The sequence below is a fragment of the Pogoniulus pusillus genome, chromosome 18 (genome assembly GCF_015220805.1).
Source record: "Pogoniulus pusillus isolate bPogPus1 chromosome 18, bPogPus1.pri, whole genome shotgun sequence".
Taxonomy (NCBI): Eukaryota; Metazoa; Chordata; class Aves; order Piciformes; family Lybiidae; genus Pogoniulus; species Pogoniulus pusillus.
This window is the reverse complement of record NC_087281.1, coordinates 15,281,294-15,302,679: the sequence shown is the minus strand read 5'-3', so window position 1 is coordinate 15,302,679 and position 21,386 is coordinate 15,281,294. Positions and strand designations below refer to the sequence as shown.

At 45.1% G+C, this 21,386-nt stretch overlaps 2 protein-coding genes across 3 annotated transcripts in view; one reads left to right on the top strand and one right to left on the bottom strand.

Moving 5' to 3' along the window:
• The window catches only part of LOC135183488 (uncharacterized), a 33,726-nt gene extending 33,292 nt beyond the window's left edge, over positions 1 to 434 (bottom strand). For both annotated transcript variants that reach the window (XR_010305577.1, XM_064158526.1), the window contains exon 1: positions 57 to 434. Coding sequence is in view for 1 of the 2 variants with exons in the window: in XM_064158526.1 (XP_064014596.1) it covers positions 57 to 434 (378 nt within the window). In the remaining variant the exon portion in view is untranslated. The remainder of the gene's footprint in view (positions 1 to 56) is intronic.
• A 48-nt stretch (positions 435 to 482) lies between these two features.
• EGLN1 (egl-9 family hypoxia inducible factor 1) overlaps positions 483 to 21,386 on the top strand; it is a 40,045-nt gene continuing 19,141 nt past the window's right edge. The window contains exon 1 of the mRNA XM_064158525.1: positions 483 to 1,381. Within this exon, the coding sequence (XP_064014595.1) occupies positions 494 to 1,381 (888 nt within the window). The 5' untranslated portion in view covers positions 483 to 493. The remainder of the gene's footprint in view (positions 1,382 to 21,386) is intronic.

The following is a 21,386-nucleotide window of genomic DNA, read 5'->3' as shown; positions in this document are numbered from 1 at the left end:
ATGCGGCCCCGCCCGCTTGACGCGCCGGTGGCGCTGGCGGGCTGGAAGTGGCGTACGTGCAAAGCGGGCCAGGAGAGTGGCGCCTCCTCCTTGCCCCGACACAGCGGTGAAGGCGCGGCGGGGAGAGGCGGCGGCCGCGGCGGCCTGCGCACTGGACGGAGAGGCCGGCGGGGAGCGGAAGGCAGTCTCCCCACCGCGCCAGCCGGCTGTCCCCGCCGCCGCTCACCCCTTCGCCCGCGCTGCCGATGAAGAGGCGCTAGTGGCGTTAACGGCGCAGAGAGGGCGGCACGGGCCCCTGCGGCAGCCCCTAGCCCAGGGGAGGCCGCGGGCTGGCGGAGGGCGGCGGGGACCGCGGTGAAGCCGGGCGGCCATGATGCAGTGAGCGCTCCCTTTTCACGCGGCCGGGCTGGGGCCAGCGTTAGCACCGCTCCCATCCGCTTCCTTACATAACCCCTCGGCGGCGGAGCGGGGCTGCGGCGGCACCACCAGCGCCATGGCGAATGACAGCGGCGGCGCGGCCGGCCAGGGCGGCGGCGCAAGCAGTGGCGGCAATAGCGGCAGCAGCGAGCGAGATCGGCAGTACTGCGAGCTGTGCGGGAAGATGGAGAACCTGCTGCGGTGCGGGCGGTGCCGCAGCTCCTTTTACTGCAGCAAGGAGCACCAGCGGCAGGACTGGAAGAAGCACAAGCTCATCTGTCGCGGCGGAGGTGCGGCGGCGGCAGCAGGGGGCGCTGCCGAGTCCCGCGGCGGATACCCCCCGCCGACCCGCACCCACAGCGCCGGGGCCGCGGCGGGATGCGGCAGCGCGGCGGCGGGGAAGGGCGCGGCGCCGCCACCCCCGGAAGCCCCCGCCGAGACCACCCCGCTAACCAACAACCACGTCGCCGCCGCAGCCGCTGGCGGTGAGGCGGAGGCTTCGGCCGCGGCCCAGTCGCCGTCCCCCTCCGGAGAGGCAGTGCTGCTATACCGGGACAAGTCGAACCTGTACCCAGGCGGCGTGCAGACGGGACCCGCTGGGGCTGCGCTGCGCCCCAACGGGCAGACAAAGTCGCTGGTGCCACAGCGGCTAGCGCTGGAGTACATCGTGCCCTGCATGAACAAGCATGGCATTTGCGTGGTGGATGACTTCCTCGGCAAGGAGTTAGGCGGGCTAGTGGCCCAGGAGGTGCGGGCCCTACACCACACTGGCCGCTTCACCGACGGGCAGCTCGTCAGCCAGAAGAGCGACTCATCGAAGGACATCCGCGGCGACAAGATCACCTGGGTGGAGGGCAAGGAGCCGGGTTGCCAGACCATACGGCTGCTAATGAACAGCATGGACGATCTCATCCGACACTGCAACGGCAAGCTGGGCAACTACAAAATCAACGGCAGGACGAAAGTGAGTGTGGGCGCCGGAAATCCCGGTGCCCGCCGACCTCCCCACACTGCTGCTGGTGGGGAGGTTGCGGCGGGGGACGGGAGCGGGACTACGGAGCCGGCAGTCCCCCGCGCAGGGTCGTGTGTGCGCGCACGTGTGTCCTGCCTCTGGATGTGCGTGCGTGTGCGCACGTCCAGGGCTCTGTGTGTGTACCCACTGCCGCCCCACACCCGGAGCTGCCGCCGCCCGCCCGCCGCCGCGCCCCCGGCCACGGGCTCGGGTCGGCTTGGCCCCGCAACCTTGGCGGCGGGCGGGTGTCCTCCGCGGTCAGCGCTTTAGGGATTGTTGTCGTCTGAGAGAGTGTGAAAGGTTTTGTTTGCCTCTTCCGATTTCCAGAGCAGGGGGATGAAAAAAGCGATCTCATTTTTATTCCAGCGTTCTGTTAGAATCTTATCCTGGAAGTCACAGTCACAGCTGTGAGGAGCAGGATGGCTTTGGGGAGAGATTGGAGATAAATGTAACTTTTACTATTATATCAAGTATGTTGAAAGCAGAGTATTGAGTCAAAATCTCCCATTAACCCCATTTGCAATTCCCTTACAGGTCTTTAAAAATTCGCACCCTTGGTAGAGGGCTTGTAATGAATATTCATCAATATCGTTTCGGTTTAAAAAAGAAGGGAAGCCCCTTCACTTTATACTAGATCTATTAAAACATAAGGAAGCTAGTGAATTGGTAGGAACCGTCCTGCTGCCGTGGTTTTGCTGTCACAGATTGTTATTGCTGCAGCTGCCGAATCTCAGCTGATAGGAAGCTGTAGGAGGGAGAAGGTGAAAAACTGGAAGGTGAAAAACAGCCTTGGATTTGTTTGAGGCATGAGAACTCCAAGGATAAAGAAAATTAGGTGGGATTTTTTAGTTGTTTTTTTTTTAATGCTGTCTTGATGTACCTTTGGTTGAACCAGCACTGTGCTAGAACTTTTAAACGGGAACATGGTCTAGTTTCCTCCTAGATCCCTTCTAACCTGGACTTTTCTAAGCTACTTTGTCTTTCAGACAGTCCTAGTCCCTAGTGCTTTGGACTTGCACTTCAAAAAATTCAGTGACTTTGCAGGGTTTCAGCTTTATGCAGTAAAGAGACATACTGGTTCTGGTTTTATGTGAGACTGCATGCTTCTGTGAATAATATGTGCCAGGGCTTTAACAAAGGGCTTTTGGAATTGCAGTCCTGAACCATGAATGTGATTTCTGCACTGTATCTTAAAAGTAGTAACTGATAGTTTTGCTAGCTGTGAAAGATAGAGGAAATTATCTGTGTGCTGCATGACTTTGTGGAACAGCAGCAAAGCAGTGAAGATTATTTCCACTTGATTTTCAGTTACTGCTGAAACTCCTCTGTATTTGAGGAATCAGATCAGTGAAGGTGTAGTCCTTTACTTCATGGTGCTAAAGAAATGCAGCTCACCTTCCCTTGCTTATTTCCCCCATGGAAGTCAGTGCTTGTAGTGCTGCAGAGAAACTCAGTTTCATAAAGTGTCATCAAGAAAAGAATGAAAACTGTGGATTGCTCTCACAAATTCACCAAAGTTGAATAAACAAAAGCAGTTAGAAGAGATGTCAGTGGAAGAGACCGATTTGTTGAAACCTTGTTTGTCAGGGTTTGGGAGTGCTTGTTCATAAAATCAGAAGGGGTAGGGGAGATCTGACTTTCACAGTCTTCTTTTTTGTACGTGGAGAACTGCACCTTTCCTCTGCCCATAAAGCTGCAGTAAGTTGAGTTGAAGAGTTGTGGGGGTCTGGCAGTGGAAACTGCTGTACATCACCTTAGAGCTCGTGGCTGTTTAGAGGGGGAGAAAGGAAGATGTAAAATAAACCCAAAGACACCTCTTGGTTATCTGAAGTGATTTTTACTTATTTTTTTTTTGCCCCTGTTTTTTCTGAACAGGGGTTTCATTGTGTTGCTGCCTGAGTGCTATCATATCTTTTATTCTTAGCAATATGTGTAGGTGGATGTGTAGTGGAGATTCTGCCGTAGCTTCAACAGGTTACTCTGGAGCTGTTCTGTTAGTGCACTTTTGTGTGATGACAGCTGTTTAGTTCATTTAGTCAAATACGCTCTGCCTTCAGATATTGATGAATGTTTTGGATGTGCTTTCACAGCAAAGATTTTACTGTTTTTAAAGCTATGATCCATGTGTAATATTTGTTCTTCCTGGTTTCATGTAACAGGACCAAAATACATGGAGATGTAGCACGCTGACAAACTGAGCTCTTACACAATTATTTTGCTATACTCCTGGATACATATGTTGCAACACTGTGGTTTGTGTAGTCGATGTGTAGAGAGCTTAGTGTACTATTTTACCGAAGGTGCTAAATAAACCAATTTGCAGTGTCACGGTGAGATTTGTAGTTCTGCACCATCTGAACCAGCAAAATTATTCTGGCCCTTGGGGCTCTCTCTGCCCTCTCTAAAACACTGCCAACACTGGCCACACAAGGTGATGAATTGGCACAATGTTAAATAATTGCAGATCAGTACAGCACCTCATGCAATAGGGGAGCTGCTGGGATTGGGCTGTGTTCATAAATGTCAGGGTTGTTAGCTGTTCTTTGGACATCTGGAGTGGTGAAGCCTAGGAGTCTGTGTTTTCCCAGAAAGTCATTTATTGAGAAATCAGTTGTGCAGTGTTGTAACTTTGAGGAAAGGGCGATTTTTTTTTTTCTATTAACAATTCAAAAGGTGTGTTTTATGTTGTTGGTTTTTTAGCCTAACTTTATTTTTGTTTTATTAGACCCTTAAATTAAAGCCAAGCAAAAACTCCAAAATATTTGCAGCTAGTTATTTAATTTTTTTTTGTTGGTTTCACTGCAGTGTCATCTTAGAAAAGTGGCTTTATTTTTTAACATTGTGCAAGACTTGACACTATGTCACAGGAGCTTTTATTGAATTTTTAACCTTTACCAGATCTAATTCAAGCTCTGTAAACAAGCATATCCTATTAGAGGGAATGAATCATAAATAAATCCGCTCCAGTGTGCTAAAATGCTTACCCTCTTTCTATTGCTGAGTCTTTAAAATGTTTTAACTATATGTGCCTATAAATTCTGAAGAGTTTTATTCTCTGAGCTTTAGCAGCTTTTATAGAATTTATAGAATTTAATGGATTGTTGATCAAAATTTGTAATGATGCTTTTGATCGAAGCTGTTTGGTTTTGGTGTTGGGGAAAAAGAGCTGTAGATAAAATGGAAGAAATGATAACTAGATTACCACTTCCAGTTTAATTGAGGCATAACTTGTATACCTGTTGGTGGTGTTGGCATTGAACTTGCCATCATTTCTGCAAAGTGTCTAGAAGCAGTACATGAAAAGGGGAAAAGAAATGGGTTTTGTAGATAATAACTTGTAAAACTACCAGGGTGAAAAGGTACACTGTTTCAATAGAATCTATTTTAAACTGATTGACATTCATTGGGACTGGTCTATTAAGGTAAAGGATGTGAAGTGAGGTAAAATGTCAAGTGTGAAAACTCTGAGATCTAACATTTACCCAAGTCTGCTGGAGTTTTCTGTGGATTAACTGTGACACCTAGAACCCATCTAATTAAACTGATGGGGTTCTATTTAGACTTGACCATGAGCAGATTACTCTCCAGCCTGAATAATATCTATGTAGCAATAGATATAAACTAGGCAACTTATTTTGAGGTGTGGGGGTCATACAGAAGCAGGTATAAGAGAATGGCTGTTTACTCACAAATCCTGACTTAACTGCATTCCTTGCTTGTGTTATCTCAGTCTCTTTCTAGACTACTTCCTTCTTTTCTCTGGCAGATGTTGGCACATATTTGCATACATGAGTTGTAGTGTCTTTCCCCTATTTCCTGTTGTTTTCATGAGATTTTTTCTTCCATCTCTTCCCCAAATATTAATTCACTTCCTTTTTCTTACCAACTACTACATGTGCATGCATTTTCACTTCTTGCTTGTCCTAGTTTACATATCCACTGGATGTATAAGCCTGCTCATCAGAGCCAAGGAATGAAATCCTCCTGAATCTCACCCAGGTGGGAGGGTTTTGCTCCGTCTCCACACAGAGACTGAGAAGGGTTTAAGGGAGGAAAGAGTTTTATGGTTCAGTGGGTGTTTTTTGTTTGTTTGTTTGTTTCCCTAGGTTTCTCTTTCTCCTATTGTGGACTCTCCTAATAATCTGAAACTAAATACAAATCTGAAGTTTGCATCCTTTGCTGGTATTGCAGTAGTATTGGGACATCCCAGTCATGAGTTGGGTTCCTAACAATCACCCTGTAGAGACTCTTCTGATCTATCAGCTGTTCATGCTTCTGCTCCCATCACACTTGACACCACCCATCTCCTAACCCTACTCCATGGCCTTTATTGTTAGGAGATTGAATAAGCAGCTTGACAGTCTCTGTTACATCCTTTTAGTCTTTAAATTGTTCCTACTCCCTGTAACCTGTTAGAAGACCTACAGTTCAGATTGCTGCATTTTAACTTTGTCCTGTGTCTACCAGTGGGCCACTGGCACCTGCTGCTTCTCAGCCACCAGAGTGTTTAAAAATCGTTTTGTTAGCTATGCATTTTTTAGGCCTACTTTTATGCTTTTTCTTGGAATTGTTGTATTGCAAAATCTTTCATCTTTTATTCTCTCCCTGTCTCTAATCTCAAAGTAAATGACCAGACTGTAAATATTTTAATTGCTGCTTATAATTCCCTGGATGCTTATCAGTTTACACACAATCAGGGAATGTTAGGGGCTGGAAGGGACCTCAAAAGATCATCTAGTCCATCCTCCTTGCCAGAGCAGGGTCACCTGTACCAAATTGTGCTGGAACGCATACCAGCCTCACCAGGGCAGAGCAGAGGTGGGGGAGAACCTCTCTTAACCTCTTAACCATACTCATAAAATCATGGAATTGTCAGGGTTGGAAGGGACCTCAAAGATCATCCAGTTCCAACCCCTCTGCTATGGGCAGGGACACCTTACACTAGATCAGGTTGCTCCTAATACAACCCAGAATGGCATTGGCCTTCTTGGCCACAAGAGCACATTGCAGGCTGATGGTCAGCCTTCAATCCACTAGGGCCCCTAGGTTCTTCACTGCTCTTTCAACATGATGCTGTGCACTAGAGCATCCTGAAGTGTTTTGAATACCTAGAAGGCTCAGAATTCGGAATAATCTATTTGTGCCCTATTAAGTTAGCTTCTTTCCAAGATAGTAGCATTCCTTCAGAAAATTGTCCTCTAAGAATGCATGGGTTTCTCATGCCCTGCTGCTAGCTATTCTGTAAAGTGGAAAGAAGAGACCCTTTGGCCATGTATTTATTTTGCAGCTTTCCTATAAGTATGTCAGATTAATGTTACCAAGGATAGAGAAATGTAACTAAGGAGCAGTAATCAGCTGATGGACCTGAAGCTGTCAGCAGCTGTGTTGCACTGAGAGGTGCCAGGGGAAACATGGGAGGTGGATAGGTTAAGTCTGAGTTTTGCAGATGCTGTTTAAAATAGCATACAGGAGACTTGAGCAAGATTTCTGGATGTTCTTTCTGCTATACCCTATTCTGCACAACATAAGCATGAGCATGTGTGGCAGTAAGAAGACAGTTAAAAATAAAGAGGTAGACAATAAGGACTCAGAAACCTAGCAGTTACCAGGAACTGGTGATGATGGCAAAATGTCAGTGAGTTTGGAGGCGAGTGTAGGACTCTGCTGCCGCTTGGGTGAATCCAGCTCTGATCAGAGAACCCAAGAGCCTAAGGAATGTCTGTCAGATGGAGTTTCCCCTCTGTTTGCTTGTGGCATAGCCTGTTATGGAGAGCCTTCTGTGTCATTCTGGGGTTTTATTTCGCTGTGATGCTTTGGATTTATTTCTTGTTAGAAAGCTTACTGATCTAATTGGTTCCTGCTGCATGACTATGGGTTTGAATTTGTCACTGGGCAGTGGCAGATTATGGCTAAGTGTCTCTTGGTTTCTCAATAATCACTTGAGTTGCTTGATCTTGATGTAAACCATATTTTGCTCACCCTTATTGGTTCTTTTTCTGTCAGTGATGTTTCTGTTGGTGATGGTGTCATCTTCTGGATGAGTATACTGCTCAGTGAAGGATTGCATGGTGATTCATGGATGTTCAGTAGCCCACAGCAGAACAGATCATGAAAAGGCTGGCTGTTGTCTGTAATGCAAATGGTCTTTTGTTCAAGAAGCACAGCATCCAGAAAACGATGTGGAGATTCTTGCAAGTTCTCCTACCAGAGAAAATGACAAAGACATTCTAGTTTCTGAGAGGCAGCTTTGTGGTAATTGTAACTTTGAAGTGTGGCGTAAATACAGAATGTCTGAGGGTGGGGATCACTGCCTGTGACTGCTAGGAACTCCTCTCTACCATATGTCTTTGGCTGTGATTCAGTGAATGCCTTCAGCTGGTCCTGCTAGAGTAGTCACTCTTCTTTGCCCATATTTACGTGGCCGTGCTGTGAACTGGTTTGGGGAACTGATCCATCTGAGAAATAAACTGGCAAAAGCAGTGCTGCTGGTTCTGCGTTCGGATGTTTGTGCTGGCACTGGGGACTGGCAGATAGTGAGACTTTCTTTCAGCAGCAGTGCAAATTTATGCCAGTTTAAAATGTTTGCCAAACTACAGCCTCAGATTAAAACTTAGGGACTGATTATCCCAAAATTTGCCCGAAAATGCAATCACTGTTTAAGAAACCTTTTCTAGCTATGTATTTTTTCTTCTTTCTTTTCTTCAATTTCCTCTTCTGTGTTCAATGTGAGACTTGTTTTTTTGCTGTCAGAAATGCATCCTTCTATCCTCCAAGGATCTCTGTGCTAACAGTTTTATACAGAAGCTTTGCTGGATCCACCCACCATGTGATCCCATGCACAGGGAAACAAGTATTTTTGCCAGATGAAAATGGTTTGGTGTTTGTTAGGGGTTTATTTTGGTTTGGTTTGGTTTTGATTCCTTCCCCTCATCTCCTCTGCTCCCAGCTTCAAAACTAGCCTACTATCTAGCTTTTTAAATAGCTGTCTCTATTGTCCTGGAGTCTTACTAGCACCAAAGACATTTTTGGCTTCTCTGTTTCAAAGTAGTGCTGGACTGGCATCTTCTGAGATGACACAGAGCTGCAACTTGCTGCTTTTTGCTAGTGGCTACCACTGGTAAGGAGGGTCCCTGCTCAGCTGCATCGCCTTGTACCATGTCCAACACTTGGTCTACTTTGGTGGCTTGGTCTGAAATGGGCAATTTCAGTACTGTTTTGCTTTTCTTGCCCTGTTTGCTTTCTGTTTTCTGGTGCATTGGGATAGCTCAGTGAAATTCTGTGTTGGTTTGTCGCTTGCTTTATCCTAGCAATTTTTGACTGCACAACTGCAGTTAGTTTTCACGTTGTTGCTGTTTTGGAAATAGGAAGCTGTAGCCTTGTGACTTCTGTCCATCTGTGATTTCAGTACATTGTAGGTAATTGATTTTTTTCTTGTCAGTAATATCAATGGTATTCTCACTGTGTTGCTGCCTTTATTTGCTATGCTAGCTTTCCTGTGCAGAATGGGCTTGATTGAATACCACCTAAAAATCAGGCAGGATGCTTCTCATCATAGCTGTACAGTTTGAGAGGAAGAGCTGTCTTCCCTTGCCAGTGGCCTCTTGGACTTAAATTCCTTGGAAGTGATGTCCTGCCAAGTCATAGGACTGTCTGAACAACAGTTGAGATATTTTCTCTTTTTCTAGATGATGCTTAATTTCTGAGTAGCTTGCCAGCTGTTTCCTGCAGATAAATAACAGAATCATAGAACACTTTGGATTGGAAAGGTGCTTAAAGATCATCTAGTTCCACTCTTCCCAACCATGGACAGGAATACCTTCCAGTAGATCAGGTTGCTCAAAGTCCCATCCAACCTGGCCTTTAATATTTTCAGGGATGGAGCATCCACATGCTTTGGGCAACTTGTTCCAGTGCCTCACCACCTTGACAGTAAAGCAGTGCTTCCTCATACCTAGTCTAAATGTACCCTCTAAGATTCAAGCTGTTACCTGTAGCCCTATCACTACACTCCCTGACAAAAAATGTCCCTCCCCATCTTTCCTGTAGGCTCCTTTAGCTACTGGAAGGCTGCTATACAGTCTTGTCTTCTCCAGGCTGAGCGACTCCAACTCTCTCAACTCTTTGTTACAGGAGGGGCATTTCTTTTATACTGGAGGGCCTGGAGCTGACCATAGCACTCCAGATATTCTTTCATACTTACCTGTGCTCATGATGTTTATATTTCATTTGTGGTGTTTAGATCACAGAATCAGTCAAGATTGGAAAGGACCACAAGGATCATCTAGTTCCAACCCACCTGCCATGGGCAGGGACACCCTACCCTAGATCAGGCTGGCCACAGCCTCATCCAGCCTGGCCTTAAACACCTCCAGGGATGGACCCTCAACCACCTCCCTGGGCAACCCAGTTCAGGCTCTCACCACTCTCATGCTCAACAACTTCCTCCTCATATTCAGTCTGAATCTCCCCACCTCCAGCTTTGCTCCATTCCCCCTAGTCCTGTCACTCCCTGATATCCTAAAAAGTCCCTCCTCAGTTTTTTTGTAGGCTCCCTTCAGATACTGGAAGGCCACAAGAAGGTCCCCTGTGAGCCTCCTCTTCAGCCTGAACAGCCCCAACTCTTTCAGTCTATCCTCATAGCAGAGGTGCTCCAGCCCTCTGATCATTGATCGTTCTGATCAATAACTGATGACTTTTAACTTGAACAGACTAGGTTGCTAGTGGAGTTTTGCAAAATGTTGTCATTCCAGTTGCTGCTTTGTTCTCCTTTACTGTTAATATGAATGTAACTGTAGGTGTGCACATAGTATATTTGTAGCTAGTAAGTTACATTTAATCTTATAGTTTAAGGGTTTCTTCTGCAGTGGAGAGGAAATTTGTTTTATAGAAGAGGCATGGATACTCTGTATCAGGGAAAAAGTTTCTCCTTGGCCATCCAGAAACTAAGTTGGATTTTTTCAGTCTCTTTGGACAGTTCTTGTATAAAGATAGCATTTTTTTTTTCAGTTCAAGCAGGATGCTTGTGGGGGCTTCCCTAGCTCTTGTGCTGATGTAGTCTCTTACTTTATACTAAGGGAGTGGCTATGGACAATCCAAGAGCTGTGCAGGCTTTTCTTTTTAAATAAACTTGCTTGGAATAGAAACAATCATAGAATCAACCAGGTTGGAAGAGACCTCTGAGATCATCCAGCCCAACCTAGCACCCAGCCCTATCCAATCAACTAAACCATGGCACTAAGTGCCTCATCCAGGCTTTTCTTGACCACCTCCAGGGATGGTGACTCCACCATCTCCCTGGGCAGCCCATTCCAATGGTAGATCATACTCTCTGTGAGGAACATCCTCCTAACATCCAGCCTAGACCTGCCCTGGCAGAACACAATCATTGGCATGTGTTTTGGGCTTTTTTACACTATATTAAGGAAATAGTACTCTGAAAGCAGCATTTTCAGTGACCAGGACAGTAAAGTTACTTCATTTTAAACTACTCAAGAATGTTTTTATTAACAGACAGTGTTAGGAACTGCGTGGAAATGTCTGTGTGGGTGATGCACATGAAGGTAGCGCAGTTACCAATACGTTGTGTGCATAATGTTCTAACAAAGAGATGAAGGCCATATGTGGGGTTAACAAAAAAGGCTATGTTATAAAAGAGAATTTTATTTGCACATTAATTCAGGGTCAGACCAGCTTGAAATTCTTGGTGATGTGTCAGAGGCTGTAGATTTCGGTGCTGGGTGTAATCTTGCTGTGGCTTGCTGACCTTCTGGTGTGCCAGGGTCTGTTATCTTCCTGCTTGCATAGTTCAGAAGACTGCAGCTGAATGTTTAGAACAGTCCCAAAGTTACCACTTGTGGTGGTTTACCTCTGCCCATCACAGTTGCTCTATCACTCTGCTTCTTAGATGAACAGGGGAGAGAGAAAATATAGCGAAAGGCCCATGAGTCAAGATAGAAGCAATTTAATAGGATGAAAAGCAAAAGCAAAGACCTCGTGCAAAAGCAAGAACAATCAAAGATGTTATTCTCTATGTCCTGTCAGCATACAGTGTTCAGTCACTCCCTGGGAAGCAGGCTTCAATATCTGTAGCAGTTGCTCTGGAGGACAGACACCATCAACATATGTCCTCAACACTTCCTTTCACTTAGCTTTTATGTCTGAACTGGCATCCTATGGCATGGAATACCCCTTTGGTCATCTTAGTTCAGCAGGCCCAGCTGTGTCCCCTGCCAAGATCCTGCACACCCCTCAGCCTACTGTTGCAGGGGCAGAAAATGTTGGAAGAGCTCAGCCTGGGTGCTTAGCTCAGCAGTAGCCAAAACACTCAGCTCTACAAAAGATACTCTGGGGAGGATTAACTATAGCTCAGCCAAACCAAATGCACTAGTCAAACTAAACCAAAAAGTTACATCAGACTAACCTGAGTGCTGTGGAACTTAAATTGCTAGGGATAAAACACTTTGGTCCATAATAATTTTGAGGCAGAAGTGTTCATATGTTTTTAATTCTCTGCCCTGTGAAAAAGTTATGGATGAAACCTGTGAAAAGGAATTTATAGTTGGTTAATAATGTATCCTTCTTGTTCCTGCTTTCTTTCCTGTTCAGGCTTGTATCCAAACAGTTAAACCTCTCTGTAGAAGCCAAACTCCACAGCTTCTGCCGTATTTGAACAGCCTGTGATCTGTGCTCAGCGGAGGGCACTGGGCTCTTCCAGTTCCAGCAGTTGCTATATTGTTTTCAGGGAGCTGGCATGCAGCCTTGCTTCTGTGAGAAAGGAAACTAGCCACTTGATAAGGGCATCTTGAACTAACTCAGTTGCAGCTAGCGTATCATGCCCAGTGAAATAGATGTTGACTAATTGCACGCCTCTTTGGCTTAATTGGAGAGCAAGTGCTGTTTATGCTGGAGAGAAGAATGGGCAGGAAGACTGCACCAGTGTGTACAGATACCTGATGGAGGAGTGAAGAAGAGAGAGACAGGCTCATATCAGTGGTGTCCAGTGATGAAGCTGTGGGTACAATGAAATGCAGTAAATTCCATTGAGCATAAGAAATGCTTTTTGCCCTGGGAAGGTGATGAGAGAAGTAGTTTTGCAGAGAGGTTGTGGAGCCTTTTGTCCTTCAAAATAGTAGAAACTGCTGATCACTCGACCTGCTGTGGGTGACCCAGGTCTGAGCAGGGAGCTGGACCAGGTGGTATCCAGAGACCCCTGCCAACCTGGGTTGGGGGGGAATGCAGTTTGGAGTGGAAGAAATACACTCCAGTCTGTTAAAATAGTGTTTTTTCTATCAATGGCACAGTCAGTATATTAGACCTGCATGTTACATCTCTGAGTGATGAGAAGTCTGTCTTCATACTGATGGTCATTTGCTTCTTAAAGGAACATTGTGGTCCATTATGCAAGTAATGTAACACTTTGAAATATTCCTGTCTTGGATCTCTTTCACCATCCAGGTGGTTGCTTGTACTAAATCTGTGCTGCTGCTTTCTTCACTCCCATGTTGCTTGCTTTACAGTTCCTGTGTGCATGTGCCCATTACACAGCCCTGCCCTAGTCCAGCTTGCTGGTTTAAAGCATCTGCACACTTGATGCTAATGCAAACTTAAGCAAAAGTTTAAGAAATTAAATTATTTAAATATAAGGGGGCTCATACTTTCTCTCTGAAAGAATTCTGAAGTCATGTATGATTTTGAAACCTCTTCTGTAGTGAGAGGCCATACCATGGGCAGCTGTCCTTTCTTTGCTAGACAGAAAAGTGAAATACACTGTTTCAGAGTCAAAAATTACTAAAAATGCTTTACTTTAACGTTAATATTTAATATTTCTATTTTGTATAGCAGATTTGTAACAAACATCTAGGTAAAGTTATTTTTGGTATGTGTTAGGTTTATTTTACTTGAGAAAAATGCTACTACTTACCATGAAGAACAATTTCAGAGGAGTGTGAGGAGAGAACTTATAACATGTAAGAGGCTCATGTATTTTGTCAGGCTGTTGCATAAATGGAGAACTTGCAGCTTTCAAGTTAAAATCCTGACCTCCCACTTCGAGCCATTTTTCTTTCACCTGCATGCCCTATGTATACTTACTTCTTCCTCTGCATGCCTGGAGAACTATCTGCAGTGGAGGGTTCTTTTGCTGTTGAAGGAGAGAAGAGGGCAGGTGCTGGTGCTGAGTGGTGGGCTGCCAGCAGCAGGACTGCAGAGGACTGGGCTTGCCCAGTTGCTGTTCCTGCCAGGTGTTCAGCAGTTTGAGGCATCCTGTTGATGTGCTAGCCTCTGCAAGGACTGTGTGTGTAAGATAAAAGCCATGTATCTCTTGGGAGATGCCAATTTGACCATCCACACCTTATATGTAGTTGCAAACTGCAGCCACAGATTGCACTGGGTTGGAAAGAACCCTCAAAAGGTCATCTTTTCCAACCACCCCCTGCAGTGAGCAGGGACACCTTCAACTAGGTCAGGCTGCCCAGGACCACATCAAGGCCGATCTTGAATGTCTCCAGGAACAGGGCCTCAAACACATCTCTAGGCAACTTGTTGCAGTATTCCACTACTCTCATTGTAAAGAACTTCCTCCTTATGTTGAACCTAAATCTGCCCTGCTCCAATTTAAATCCATTGTCCCTCTTCCTATCCCTACAAGCCCTTTTAAACAGTACTTCCCCAGACTTCCTGTAGGTCCCCTTCAGGTATCGAAATGTGATTATAAGGTCTCCCCAGAGCCTTCTCTTCTCCAGCCCCAATTCTTTCAGCCTGTCTTCACAGCAGATGTGTTCCAGCCCTCGGATCATCTTGGTGTTCTTCCTCATGTCTCCTTTGTGTTTGGAGAGCCATAGCTGGACAGGATACTTCAAGTGAAGTCTCACCAGAGCAGAGTGGCAGTCACCTCTCCCAGTATGCTGGCTGTGCTTTTGTTTTGTGCAACCCAGGAGACAGTTTGTCTCTGAATTGTAGGTTAAAACTGTGTGTTTTTTGAAGAGTATCCACTCCTATTGTTAAAACTCATAACGAATTGAAAGTGCAGTGAAACAAAGTGTAAACCAGCTATTGTTACTATTCAAACGCTGACAACCCCACTCTGCTCCACGCCTACGGGCTTTGCACTCTTGCTGCTTAGTTACAGGTGCTAGCAGGCTACCTTCTCATGCTTGCTAGATGCGAGTTCTTCCTTATGTCTGCGTTTCACACAAATATTTGTCATCCCTGTTCACGCTGTTACCTCTCTGTTGTAAATAATAATACATGAAGCTTCCAAATATATATCACAGTATCACCAAGGTTGGAAGAGACCTCACAGATCATCAAGTCCAACCCTTTACCACAGAGCTCAAGGCTAGACCATGGCACCAAGTGCCACATCCAACCTTGCCTCGAACTGCCCCAGGGACGGCGACTCCGCCACCTCCCCGGGCAGCCCATTCCAGTGTCCAATGACTCTCTCAGGGAAGAACTTTCTCCTCACCTCCAGCCTAAATCTCCCCTGGCACAGCCTGAGGCTGTGTCCTCTCGTTCTGGTGCTGGCCACCTGAGAGAAGAGAGCAACCTCCTCCTGGCTACAACCACCCCTCAGGTAGTTGCAGACAGCAATAAGGTCACCCCTGAGCCTCCTCTTCTCCAGGCTAACCAATCCCAGCTCCCTCAGCCTCTCCTCGTAGGGCTGTGCTCGAGGTCTCTCACCAGCCTCGTCGCCCTTCTCTGGACACGCTCAAGCATCTCAATGTCCCTCCTAAACTGGGGGGCCCAGAACTGAACACAGTACTCAAGGTGTGGTCTAACCAGTGCAGAGTACAGGGGCAGAATGACCTCCCTGCTCCTGCTGACCACACCATTCCTGATGCAGGCCAGGATGCCACTGGCCCTCTTGGCCACCTGGGCACACTGCTGGCTCATGTTCAGGCGGTTATCCGGATGCCCTTCACCTTCTGGCAATTCATGGGCCATCTGAGCCAGAGGTTGTATCTGGACCCCTGCTCACAATACACACAGATGGATGGACGTGTTTGCCGCTAATTTATGTAATCTTGTTTTAAAAGCCATTTGTGCTTTTGGCCTCTGCAACATCCTGTTACGAGTCCCACAGTTTGATTAGATGGAAAGGAAACTTCCTTTTATGTAAAACCTGCTGCCTGGTGATTTCAGTGTCTTTTAGGCTCTGAATTGTGAAAACTCTTCTCCCAGTAGTTTTGCTTTTCATTTACATTCATTTACTTTTCAGTCTGTCATTTGCTTCCATGCATTTCTCAGCTAACCCTCTTTTCCTCCTATACTGAAAAATGGCAGTCTTTCTAGTATTTCTCTGGATGGGTACAGTTCCATGTTTCTGGTCATTTGTGCTCCCTTCTGTGCAGCTTTCCAGGTTCTGCTAATCCCCCTTTAAGGCAACCAGAACTACAGTATTATAAGTACATCATGGATTTGTGTGCTGGTATAGTCATATAGTATTCTGTGTCATCTTGTGTGTTGATTTATGTCTCTGCTGCTGTGCTCAGTTGATGTCTTTAGGAGAGCAACTTGTATTTTGTGTTTTCTTCTAAAGTGATGCCATCCAGTTTAGAAGGCATCGCTGTGTGTAACAAGTCATCTTTCTTTATTTTCCACATCCCACCGCCCCAGAAGGTATTATTCTTTCCTGGTTTTCACCTACCATTTTCTTCTCCAGGCACTTGGTGGTGTTAGCCTTCTGTGCACCTTTCTGCAGTCAAGGCTAGGATGGATTATGCAATTTATTGCAGTGTTGCATGTGAACACTGTCACTCTTTTGCTTGCTGTCTTTTCCAATGTCATATAAGAACAGTACAGGCCCTGTAGGGGAAACCTGCTAGTATTTCTTCTTTTTTTAACTGAAAAAAGGGTTAGTTTGCTGTAGTGAAATTCCTATTGCAATTTACTATTTTAGTGGTCTTTGCATATTCTGGTACTTTGAAGTGCCTTGGAAGCTCTATGCTTAAAGTGCTTTGTACTTTAAAATGTCTAAATTTCACATTAAAATTAATACCTTGAGTTAAACTTTGATTAAACCTTCATGATAGCTTGGAGAAAATGACATGTAGTGATTCCCCAAGGCCTTCTAACACCTGGCAGAGACTCAAGAACAACACAGGAATTCCTAGACTGGAGTCCTGACTTTGTCATTTGCCTTAGTGAAAATAGAAAATGGGAGTAGTCTCTCTCGTGAGCCAAAAACTAAACCAAAATTATGTTGCACACTCTGTCAGTAATAAGATAAATATACATTATTTTAACCACTTTAGTCCTGTAACTCTAGAAAGAGACTTGTAAACATAGAAAATGATACTCCTCTACAGGACAAGAAGCATAGGTGAAGACACTATTAACCAGCTGCTTTTTCAGCTCAGTCTTCTCATCTGGCATTCTCATATGAGTGTTGCAGAGGTGTTTCTGACTGACTTCTTACCGTGCCTTTTATTCTTTCTACACACACATCCTGCTGCCTGGAAGGTACACACCCGCTGAAAGACAAAGTTTCTAACAAGTGATCCCCTCTCATTTTTGAGGCTTTCAGCTTCTACAGTTGAACTACTCATAGCTCTGCAGTACAACCCTAAAGAAAGTTTGCCTTTGAGTAAAAGCTCCAAAGAGTCTTAGTGGAAAACAGTTTGCCAGTGAGGGGAAGATAGAGTTCATTTGAGATCTCTCTTTTTGAAAAATCTCTTGTTCTCATCATCTGTCCTTGATTTGCAAAGGGTTTCCTTTCACAGAAGAAGTAAGTTATTATATTTTGAAGTAATTTCAGTCATCATGATAATAGCTGCATTGTGCTGCATTGTATTGCTTGTATTGATCCTGGCAATAAAATACATTACAGTCTTTTTACTGGCACTTTAGGATTTGTGTGTGTGCCAAGCTGGGGGAGCAGTCGATATGCTTGAGGGCAGAGCTGCCATTCAGAGAGACACAAGCCATAGGTAGTTAGCTTTTTGCAAGGATGCTCTTTGTGAATATTTTATCTAGAGGGCAGCATGCAGTGGGTGGATACGAACACGATAGTATTCTGCTGTGCATGAAGTAAGAGCTTTCTCTTCTTTTCAGTTGCAATTCTGTCTGCTGAAAGAAGCCTCCAGTGTCTGAGGTGTTTGTTAGTGTGGTTGATTAAGGGACCAGTGAACACAGAAAAGCATTTATAGCTGAGACCTGGTGTGACATCTCAGTCATTAGTGCTAGCAGCTTAATTTCATGGGGTTAGTAGCAGGGCAGTCACAATTAAAACCCATGCTGTGGAACTTGCTCCCTTTGTTTCACAGCATATGATTGGCAAACGCATCCACTGTCATGGGTCCTTGGCTGCTCTTCTCTTCAATCTTCCTTGAGCTTCAAATCAGTATTCCTTTTGCTCAGTTCTACATCTCAAATCAATTGAAGACTTGGAGATGATACAGAGTGAGTTCTGAGATTCCCTAATGTCTTTAGTGCCAAGATACAGGACTATCTACTATGTGTATTAGAAGTTAGGGAACCAGTTGGCTGTCTGTGGGTAATTCCCCGAAATCCTATTGAGAAGCTACTACCCACAGTTAGTGTACAGTAACAGCTACATGGCTTAGAAAATGTGTTGCTTATTTTCAGTAATGATGTTGAATTTTCATTTTAGCAGATGATCTGAAGTGGTTGCCTGCTGACTTGAAGGGGAAGTTGATTTCCTGTGTGGAGATCTGGAATCCAGTATTTGCAGAATTGATTGTTGTTCCACTTGTTCCTTAGTTCTCATGACACTCAGCATTATTTCCCCCTTTCCGGTAATGCAGCCTTTTGTCAGTGCTGCTTTTTTTTTTTTTCTTTAACTTTTTTCTGTTGTCCCAGATTAAAGCTTGGAACAGGCTTTGGAAAATAAAAGTTAAGCTCTGCAGATCATGCATATAAATTGCATAAATACGTCCTGTGGACATCATGGTCTGATTTGACATCACTCGTCTAGGGCACTATTGCTAATCCTTGCAGTCGGTCTCTACCCAGTGAGTGTGATCATAGAATCAACCAGGTTGGAAGAGACCTCCAAGATCATCCAGTCCATCCTATCACCCAGCCCTATCCAGTCAACTAGACCATGGCACTAAGTGCCCCATCCAGGCTTTTCTTGAACACTTGCAGGGACAGCGACTCCACCACCTCCCTGGGCAGCCCATTCCAATGGCAATTCACTCTTTCTGGGAAGAGCTTCTTCCTAACATCCAACCTTCCTTCTCAAGGCATGACATGAGACTGTGTCCCCTTGTTCTGTTGCTGGTTGCCTGGCAAAAGAGACCAACCCCCATGTGGCTACAGCCTCCCTTCAGGTAGTTGTAGACAGCAATAAGATCACCCCTGAGCTTCCTCTTCTCTAGGCTGCACACCCACAGCTCCCTCAGCTTCTCCTCACAGGGCTGTGCTCCAGGCTCCTCACCAGCTTTGTCGCCCTTCTCTGGACACATTCCAGTATCTCAACATCTCTCTTGAATTGAGAAGCCCAGAACGGGACACAGTGCTTAAGGTGTGGCCTGACCAGTGCTGAGTGCAAGGGAGGAATAACCTCCATTGTCCTACCGGCCACACGGTTCCTGATCCAGCCCAGGATGCCATTGGCTCTCTTGGTCACCTGGGCACACTGCTGGCTCATCTTCAGCTACTGTCTACCAGTACCTCCAGGTCCCTTTCTGCCTGGCTGCTCTCCAGCCACTCTGTCCCCAGCCTGTAGCGCTGCTTGGGGTTGTTGTGACCCAAGTGTAGAACCCTGCACTTGGCCTTGTTCAATCTCATCCCATTGGCCTCTGCCCACCCATCCAGCCTAATAGATTGTAAAGTCCTAATTGTCCTTTGATTTACTAGAAAACTTTTGCTGATTGGGTTTTGAGTGACACATAGAAAAATCTTTCAGCAGAAACACTAGAGAATGAGTTGTCTTGAAATCCATCATTTTTCAGTAGGGTGTGGAACAGTGTGCTTCCCTTTTTTATTTAATACAGTGCTTTTAAGAAGTAGGATTTCTTCTTTGTGAGCATTTGTGAAGGAGAGATCTTGGTTCTGTGCTTTTCTGAGTGCCTTGAAAGAGGAGGTGACAAAAATAGTTCAGTAACAAGTTGCTTCAGAGAGGGGCTTTCTTCTCGTTCGTAAGCTTTTGTATCCTGGCTTTTCTGTTTGCATCATCATTTTGTGTGGAGCTTGGATTCCATCACCACCTGATTTTTAGAGTTGCAGACAGTCAGATCAATGTTGATTGACAGGAGCTTTGACAGATAGCATCAACAGGTATTTCTAGTTGTTCACAGAAAAGAGCCTCTCTGTGGAGAAGCCTACTTGCCTTTTGGGAAGGGTGACCAATTTTGGTTGAGTACATAAAATACTGATTTTGTTACTGAAAAGGTGGTGAGGAGGAAAGTGCTTAACTTTTCTGCTTGCATGGGTTGTTTTTGTAGCAGTTCCCTAATGTTAGGTAATAATGGACTTAGATTCTTTTTAACCACTTCATAATGCAGCACACTTTTTTTTCCCAAGGCATAAGGGTGATGCTTTTCTGTCATCCTGCTCTCCTGTGGTGTAAGTGGTGGTGCCTGAAGGGGAGAATGGGAAAAACCCTATGAGAGCAGCACCAGGGAGATCTGTTCTCTGCAGGAAGACCTACCCTAAAGACAATCTTGCTGGCATCAGTATAAATTTGCTGCAGTCAGTGAAATTGATGGAATTGACATGTGAGAAGATGGTGGCACTTTGTATCAGCTAGGCAAGCATGAGCAGTTTCCTCAGGTGTTCCTTGCTGCATGGAGTCAGCATTCAGTATATTCAAGATCTTTCTCACGCTCATGTACTCCTGAGGCAAATACATCACATTCCTGAGGTGACCACCTCCAGGAGTTTCACTGAACCAATGCAGCTTCCCTGGCACAGCTGAATTCCTTCTTACACCTGAAATAAAGTGTCTGGCTCTGCTGGGACCTACATGGAAGGTGGTTGGGTTTTTGGAGTTACTTCTCTGACTTGCAGCCCTTAGCTCCCTATGGCCACATCCTTTTCTCAAGGCTTTCCCCAAGCGCTGGTGGGAACCCAGTACAGCTGAAATAGCAGTAGGTTTGTGTAGTGCCTGCCTATTTTTGAACTGGATACACTGGGTGAACACTGCCAAGTGTTGTTTATATGAGTGGAGAGAGAGGCTCTGTTGCAGTGTGGAATCACAGAATCATGTAATTGTCAGGGCTGGAAGGAACCTCAAGGATCATTGGCAGGGACACCTCACACTAGATGTAGGATTGTAAATAATATGATGGAGACAGTTTTTTTTTTCCTGTCTGAAAGCTCATAAAGCCCAGTATAGGCAGAGTCAGCATTTCTCTGGATTTAAATTGTAGGTGACTTTAAAGTGTATTACAGGTTGTTTGCAGCTATTGGGCTTTAAGCTTTAGTCAGATTTGTACAGCATTATTATAAATTGAAGCAGCACTTTTTTTTTATTAGCATTTCAGTGTGTAATTTTTGGTTTAAGTATATAAATACTCCCAACGAATAGTCTGAACTCTAATAGTGGAAGTGTATGCTATAGTGTATGATGTTGAGTTTGGGATGCTCTGGATGTGCTGAATCGTGTATGAGCCCTTGAAAATATTAAGAACTATTCATAAAAGTAATTTTCTTCAACATACTGTTTGTGGCAGTAAGTACTTCTGTGATTAAAATGTAGACTGTGATGGTTTGGGTGTTATCTGCCCCCCCACATTTTGAAAAATCACCCAGACTAGACTCAGCAGCTCTGGAAATTGAATGAAGCTTTATATTTACATCTTAGCACTGTATACAAGCAGATATTTACAATATATACAGTTATATACAGAAATACACAAGTTGAAAAGCAATACAGAAACACAACAGCCCTCTCAGAAACCAGAGTCCCCAGGAGGGGCTCTCAACCACCCTTCCACCTTCCTCCCACCCCTCTACATTACCCTAGATCTTGCCTTATGTTTAAGGTGGT